This window comes from Rutidosis leptorrhynchoides, chromosome 4, assembly GCF_046630445.1.
Source record: "Rutidosis leptorrhynchoides isolate AG116_Rl617_1_P2 chromosome 4, CSIRO_AGI_Rlap_v1, whole genome shotgun sequence".
In the NCBI taxonomy this organism is placed as follows: Eukaryota; Viridiplantae; Streptophyta; class Magnoliopsida; order Asterales; family Asteraceae; genus Rutidosis; species Rutidosis leptorrhynchoides.
In genome coordinates this window covers 557,697,762-557,704,706 of record NC_092336.1, presented here as the reverse complement: position 1 = coordinate 557,704,706, position 6,945 = coordinate 557,697,762, and the positions used below count along the sequence as shown (strand labels likewise).

General features: G+C 35.4%; 2 protein-coding genes across 2 annotated transcripts; both read right to left on the bottom strand.

Annotated features, from left to right (window-relative positions):
* Nucleotides 1-1,883: 1,883 nt before the first annotated feature.
* Nucleotides 1,884-4,059, bottom strand: LOC139845257 (uncharacterized). Its single transcript, XM_071835506.1, has 4 exons — nucleotides 4,002-4,059; nucleotides 3,049-3,178; nucleotides 2,922-2,963; nucleotides 1,884-2,384 (listed from the first exon to the last, which is right to left on the bottom strand). The coding sequence occupies exons 2-4, from the start codon at nucleotides 3,122-3,124 to the stop codon at nucleotides 1,960-1,962; spliced, it is 543 nt and encodes a 180-aa protein (XP_071691607.1). The 5' UTR covers nucleotides 3,125-3,178; nucleotides 4,002-4,059; the 3' UTR covers nucleotides 1,884-1,959.
* Nucleotides 4,060-4,066: 7 nt separating this feature from the next.
* LOC139842705 (probable E3 ubiquitin-protein ligase RHC1A) lies at nucleotides 4,067-6,277 on the bottom strand (the record flags this gene model as incomplete). The annotated part of the gene is made up of 3 exons (XM_071832819.1): nucleotides 6,027-6,277; nucleotides 4,178-4,927; nucleotides 4,067-4,099 (listed from the first exon to the last, which is right to left on the bottom strand). Coding segments are annotated over exons 2-3 (717 nt in total), but the record flags the coding sequence as incomplete, so codon positions are not given.
* Between the last annotated feature and the right edge of the window lie 668 nt (nucleotides 6,278-6,945).

Below are 6,945 nucleotides of genomic sequence, written 5' to 3'. Positions count from 1 at the left end.
TAAAAGACTAGCATCCAGTTGATATTGGAGTTTGTTTTCGTGTGAATTATCGATAGAGGGAGGCTACTTTGGCCCCTACATTCTTAGCATACATACTTCTCAAGTTCAAAGTCTTCAAAGGTTGTAGTCTTTAAACTCAATCTTTATTATTTAGTTTTCTTAATAACATGCAATTGAATCCTTGGTGGAGAGTTTTTGAAAAGTTTAAAAATTATTGTACATGCTTCCGCTGCTAAATACTTTTATGAAAAATCATACGAACCCATTAGATGTATCTCAATTAACCATGTAGCTTTCTGTGCATATGAATGCAATAAAAAAATGTAAATAGTGGTTGAAACTAACCATCAATTCATCATCATTAGGATATTATATAATTATTATTACGAGACTAATATAAAAGAACAAAAATGAGACTGTTTTGGGTGAGAAATAAAGTTGTTTGAGTTGGGGTTTAAGTATCAAATTTAAAATGATTGTCATCCGCATATTTGATTCCAGATTCATCTACTTTGTCCTCTCTATGATTTACAAAAAGTTATATTTATTCACGAATTACATACAGTTTATTTACAAATATAACTACTCCGTATTTGACTTGATCAAATTAACTACAAAACATTTTCTTTTTGGGTTTTTAGCCCCTCACTTTCCCTGTACCAATACAAACCTACAATTCGGTAGTGTGAAAACCAAACTACAAAACGTCCGTTTCTTTGAAAGTTTTGGTCACAAAGAAATCTCATAAATTAAATTATTAAATCATTAACTTTTGGTCACAAAGAAATCTCATAAATTAAGTTATTAAATCATTAACTTTTTTATAGTCAGTGCGACCTTTATTTTGAAAGTTTTATTTATACGTTTTTACGTAAGCGATCTACCAAATAAATTTAAAAAGTAGTTATCGCGAAGTTTGTCTCACTGATGTCGAGACCCGAGTCACGGATGACGAGATATCCTCACGGATCGCGAGACTAGGTCAGCCAGAGCAAATCGTGTTCGATTTAGTTTCCTAGATTGCGCTCTTCTATAAATTGAAACCATAGCCTCTTGTAACCACTGCCAACAAACTTTTAATAGAATTATCTCTAGTTGACCGTGGATTAAACCAATCAAATTGATTGGATACAACCACGCTTTATGCTCTTTATTCTCTTGTCGTTTACGTTCCTTGCATTACTTTTGCATTTACTTTAAATATTCGTTTGTTGTTCGTGAATTTGATAACTTGGAGTTACCAGGTCTTGTCGAGGCTCACAAAATTACTAATAGCATCCCATCACCAAACCAAAGTCCTTCACCAAACGGTCACCACTCACCACGTTGATTCTAGGTGCCCACCACCACGTAGTCCTGATAAGGTGAGTTTTTTAATACCAAAAAACATGGTTTTTTATACTTATGATCGAGAAAGGATTGATTGAGGCGGATGGTTGTGATGCTGAAATTGTGACCTGTTGATGGTGGTATTTAGTATGTAGATATATCATCATTCTTCAAAACTGGTTACGTTGGCCAACGTTGTGACGATTAAGTTGTGAAGTTGTTGATGATGTGGCTTTTAGTCTCTAGATAAATCACTATTATTAGTGATTGGTTATGTTCGGGGAATGTTGTTTGTAGGTGTTGAGGTGAGTCGGCAGAGTTCTCTATGGATAACATTTCCAACCTATGCCAAAAACATCTTGAGGTTATAAACGACATCACTAAGTAAAGCATCATCAACCTATGCCAAAACACATTGCGAGTTCATAAACAATAAAAGGAATTGATGATAAAATATAAAATAGCACACTCTTAAAACGGAGGAGGAACATCTCTATCCACTGTATCAATAATTTCCAAACTAAAGGTGAGTATATATGTTGGCTTGAAAGCAAAATTTTTGTATCAAATGCTTATCCAATGTTTGGGTTTTAGCATATACAAACTGAACTTAGATTAGAGAATCACCTGTTATTGTTTAACAAGACTGAAGAAAAGTAACTTTTCTATAAGATAAAGGTAGTCTTTCTCTCCAACACAGAAACTAGTACGCTCTACTAATGATAAGACCGGCATAGCAAAAGATAAGTGTATAATCACACAACCTGATTCGATAATCACCAACACAGAAACTAGTAACACAAAACCATCCTTACCCACCCCACCCCAAAATAAAAGAAGGAAAAAAAAATATCTACCATCAGATTCATTGCCAGAAGTTTTTTCATCTTCACTGTCCGCAAACATATCTAAATAATTCTCGTTGTTTGAAGTATGATCTGTTGCATGTGTTCTGTTAAGAGCAAAGTCACTGGTCACGGAGGAATCAGGTCGCATGTTTCCTGTACTTGAAGACGTGCCTTCCCCTCTAGCTCGTCCTAGTTTCTCAAATCCCTCTTGAAGTCAACAAAACATAAATATAAAAATGAGTAAAATCCCAGTACGTAGAATTCTAAAAACATATACATTAATCTAAGGATGGACATATGTTGTGGCTTGTATTACCATTTGAGTTAAAGTAACGATCCCTAGTTTCTTATTAAAAATGCACACCATTAAATGGAAACAAAGAGCAATTATTTGAGCTCAAGAATTAAAAGTCAAACTTTTTGGACAATTACAGTGTCAACTAATGGTTGACGACGGGTCATTTTTAGTTTGGGCCAACACAATCCAGGTCAGATTGGGTGTGTTACATAACACCATTCAGCATATCGTATACATTATATAAAGGTGACTTCCAATCCATTTGGTGTGTCCCTTTTACCTAAACATTTTGATTTGAAACAAGCATATGGGTTAAAATTGCCACCTTTAAGACACTTATATAGAAAAATAATACTCTGTATGATACAATTCTCTTAATGTGAAGGTCAAAACGGTTAAGGGGTCTTCATGATGGCCAAAAAAATAGGGTTAGGTATAGTTCGAACCTGCTTCCCTCTGAAAGACCTCTTGTTTTTCATCATATACATCTACAAGGATGTTTTAAAAAGATATCATAACATTAAAAAAAAATTATATTGAATCGTAAGAAGAAAGTTGAAAGAAGGTCTCAACTGTAGTCGCCATCCTCCATCAGTTTCATGGCATCTTTAGTTAGTTGGTCAAAAACAACTTTTGTTTCAGCCGACATCTTTTCCTTTCTACTACTCGAACTTCCCTTCAACCTTCTTAAAGCTTGCAACACCTGTAAAAGAGTATTACAAGTGAAATGAAATTGATGAAACGTTTTTGGAACATTGGTCAAAATCTATCAAATGTGAGTAAATTCAATATGTATACATGATATACGAGTACACTATTGATAAGTTCCTCTCATAACAATAAATAATCGAACAACATAATTTTCACATCTAGCAATTTTACATTGGAAGTCTAAGAGAAGGTAATTAACTAAGAGGGACAAAACCATGGTTGCAAACAGCGGTTGTGGCGGCCGTTTCGGCACTTTGGTGACCAGCCCATCCTTTTCGGCCAAAACGTCTAAATTAGTCCGTCTTTGGCATCTAAATTAGTCTGTCAACGCTAAAAAAGTCGGTCAAAAGTCGGGTCAAAGTCGGTCAAAAGTCGACTTTTTGTCTGGCCTAGTTCTGGTGTAAACGAAAATTCCCAGACCATTTAAAAATTAGCTCGGAAAAACATCGACTTACATAGTATCCCATGAAAATAAATTAATAAATACATTATAACTGTAGGAAACATTATAAAAAACCTATATATTATTTATAAACTAATACCCCATCATCTTAACTGTAAATCATTTATTTTTGTAGTAATTATGTTTAAGATATCTATATTTGAAATATTTCTATTTAAAAGTCAATGTCTGTCATGACCTCGTCTCAAGTGTCGCCTGACTCGACCTTTTAAGGCCCTGACCGACTCGTCTACGTCTAGCGTCTTTTTCAAACTTTGGGACAAAACACCTATTCATATAACAGAATTACAGAATCCTGTTATGAGTCAAAATTACAGAGGTGAGAGACTATGTCATATTAGGAAAAACTTACAGTCTCCCCTGGTTCGAGCACATCAGCAATCCGCCTGTTAATACTTCCAATATCCTGACTAGATTTGGATCTGCGTCAATGCTATCGAGCCATGCATCCTACAATAACACTCAATAAATGAGAGAAAAAAGGTAAAACGTTTCACATTATGTTGACTAAGAATTCTGATACAATACCTCGATGTCATTAGCAACATACTCGACATAATTTCCTGTCCGGTCAAAATAACCGCTGCTGCTGCTTCCCCTAGTTGTACCCTGAGCTGGCAACTGCAACCGACACACGGGGCAAGAATTATGCAGAACCAACCAAGGCTCGATGCAACCTGAATGATAGATATGGTTGCATGGCATTTGCCTAGCCTCAGATCCCAATTCAAATTCATCTTTACAAACTGGGCAGTGAGAATCAGTGTTAAGGTGTTTATATGAGATCTTAATAGTGGGCATAGAATCAATTGCTGAACGGGTTGCTGGTGGTGGCGCTTGTCTACTATCATTGACAGACGTCCGAGCCGGGCCTTGACCATCAATGATGAACCATGGAACGACACCATGTTCCGGGACGAACCCAGATCGCCTTCTTCTTGGATCAAAGTTAGGGTTTCTTCCTGCCGTTCTCTGTCTTATTGACTCAGCAAAAGCGTCCATGATTCTGTTTCTTGGGTCTGGATAGGGTTCCATGAACCCGTAATCAGAAGGCTCGTGTGGAAGAGTAGGCCCAATGTCTCCAGGCTCAAACACCTCACTTAGTTCTTGCACGAATCCTCCAGAGCAATACTGGCAAACAGGATTACGACCCCGAAGACAGACTGGTCGCTGGCATTGGTAGCACCAATGCATATAGTCGCCGCTTGACATTGCTTGTCAATAACAGGTGTTCACATACAAGGTTCGGAATCTCATACTTGAAGACCCAAATGTATGCTGCATTCACGAACAAAAGGGTTGTTAATATTTTAGGTAACAAACATCATGGCAATGGTGCACAAAATCCGAGAACCGGACCAAATCAGACAGATCCAGTTTAGACCCGTTTTGGTAACCAAATCGTAAACTGAATATGAACTCGAGGTCTCATAGTGAAAAGAATAAAAATGTGTAAAATGCAAGTTGGTCAGTATTCAGATCTTCATGGTAATATGTCTGAACTAACTTCTGCACACTGCTTAGCCAAAGCACTACTTCAGGTAAAACAAATACAACTTAGAACTGGCTTGCAAGATATATGGGAAAAAAAGATCTTAAAAACCTACGTTTCCGTTCAACCCTTCGGCCACTAATAACAAAATGACATATCCAAGAATCCGAAAAATGAAGGTGCTGCACTACTTATTCAGGAACAAAAAGAGGATCATATAATATATTCCTTTATCAACTTGACCAATATGGCCAGAAACATTTTCTTAGTTAAATAATGATCAGGGCATCTCATATAAATTACTGATAAAACATGATATGCCTGATACAGCATTCATACATAATTAGAAGCAGAATAAAAACAGCTCATAATCACAAGAAGACATTAAACCAATAAACGCCAAATAAGGAGAAGAGAACCTACCAATACTTAAAACATCAACAGTTAACAATCATTAAAAGACTAATTAATAAGAGTAGCATCTTTATGCCCTGATGAAGAATCATCAACATATAGGAAGTTTCATAGAGCATAACATACTGACTCGAACGATCTTTAAATAAATTAGTCCCGAAAGAAAAGAAAATGCTAGGTCATGAACATGAAAAACGAACAGTTAAGAGTGGTATCTTTGTACCCAACATAGGAATCATATAGTGCTTGAAGAAAACAAGTTAATCGCAAAATTTCGAAATATGAATCATTGATGATATATCACGGACTCAAACTTAAACTAAAGGAGATGAAGATCAAAAGTCGTTGCCAAACATAGTGAATTTAAGGGTCAATAGAGAGACTTTATATATAGAAATAAAGAGATATACAAGGGAAAAACAGAGAAGAAATGCGGAAATAATAATTAACTAACGATCACATAAAATTTACCAACTAGATGATAGCAAACGAGAATGATGGGATGTACGGAAAAGGACCTCCTTCCAAGATACACGAGTCTCTGTTCTTGAATAAGACAGAAACAAAAACATAGTGAAATTCCATTGTCTCTAAATTTTTATGAAAAGAGGAGAATATTTGAGCACTTACCTTCTAAACTTACTTCCTAAAATAAACAAATGATTGTCACAATTACATGTCCACCCTTGTGCACTAGCCTTTTCTTTGATAAGGTAAGGATAAGTTTGGTGTACTTGTGACCTCTTCTAAACTTTTATTCTCTTTCCTACTTACAAACATTATAAAAGAAAAGAATTCTAACTTTCTGTCCTAAACCCCTGTATAAGAGAGAAGAAACCTTAGAAATACATTATATAAGTTTCTTTTTTGTATAACTCTTGAAACACCCACATATAAACGAATTTATACACAACTGAAATCCCTTCTGCAGCATTAATAAAAATTTCTGTTTTAAATATATCAAGACCGTCACAAGCAGCATCACCTCAACACATAGATATGAAGACAATAAGATTCCCAAGCCTGACTCAGATAACCTTCGCGAGAAACTAGTTACCAACACAGCAAGTAACTTATGAAATTATACTTAGCCTGTTGACAAAGTCTGCTTAAGTCAATTTCAGATACAACAAACTAAAAGATTTTAAACACCTCATAAAATCAAGCGTCATCCATCACCAACAAACACATACACATACATAGTCATAAGAATGAATGATATCCGAAAAGAAACAATAACACAAAGAATTCACTTACAAACTTTTAGTTCCCTTCACAATATATACAGCTATAAGTGACATTTATCTATTTAGTTTTAGCTAAAACGTAATACAATTCTAAAGAAATGAAATGTTTTGTACACAAATCCAGCTTTAACTCAATACCTAAT

What these genes read in the sequence shown, in the direction of transcription:
- LOC139845257 (XM_071835506.1), bottom strand. Translation starts at nt 3,124, where the DNA reads ATGTCGGCTGAAACAAAAGTTGTTTTTGACCAACTAACTAAAGATGCC. An exon ending in GATGGAGGATGGCGACTACA is followed by an intron (nt 2,964 to 3,048) that starts GTTGAGACCTTC and finishes ACATCCTTGTAG; the next exon opens with ATGTATATGATGAAAAACAA. An exon ending in GGTCTTTCAGAGGGAAGCAG is followed by an intron (nt 2,385 to 2,921) that starts GTTCGAACTATA and finishes GTTGACTTCAAG; the next exon opens with AGGGATTTGAGAAACTAGGA.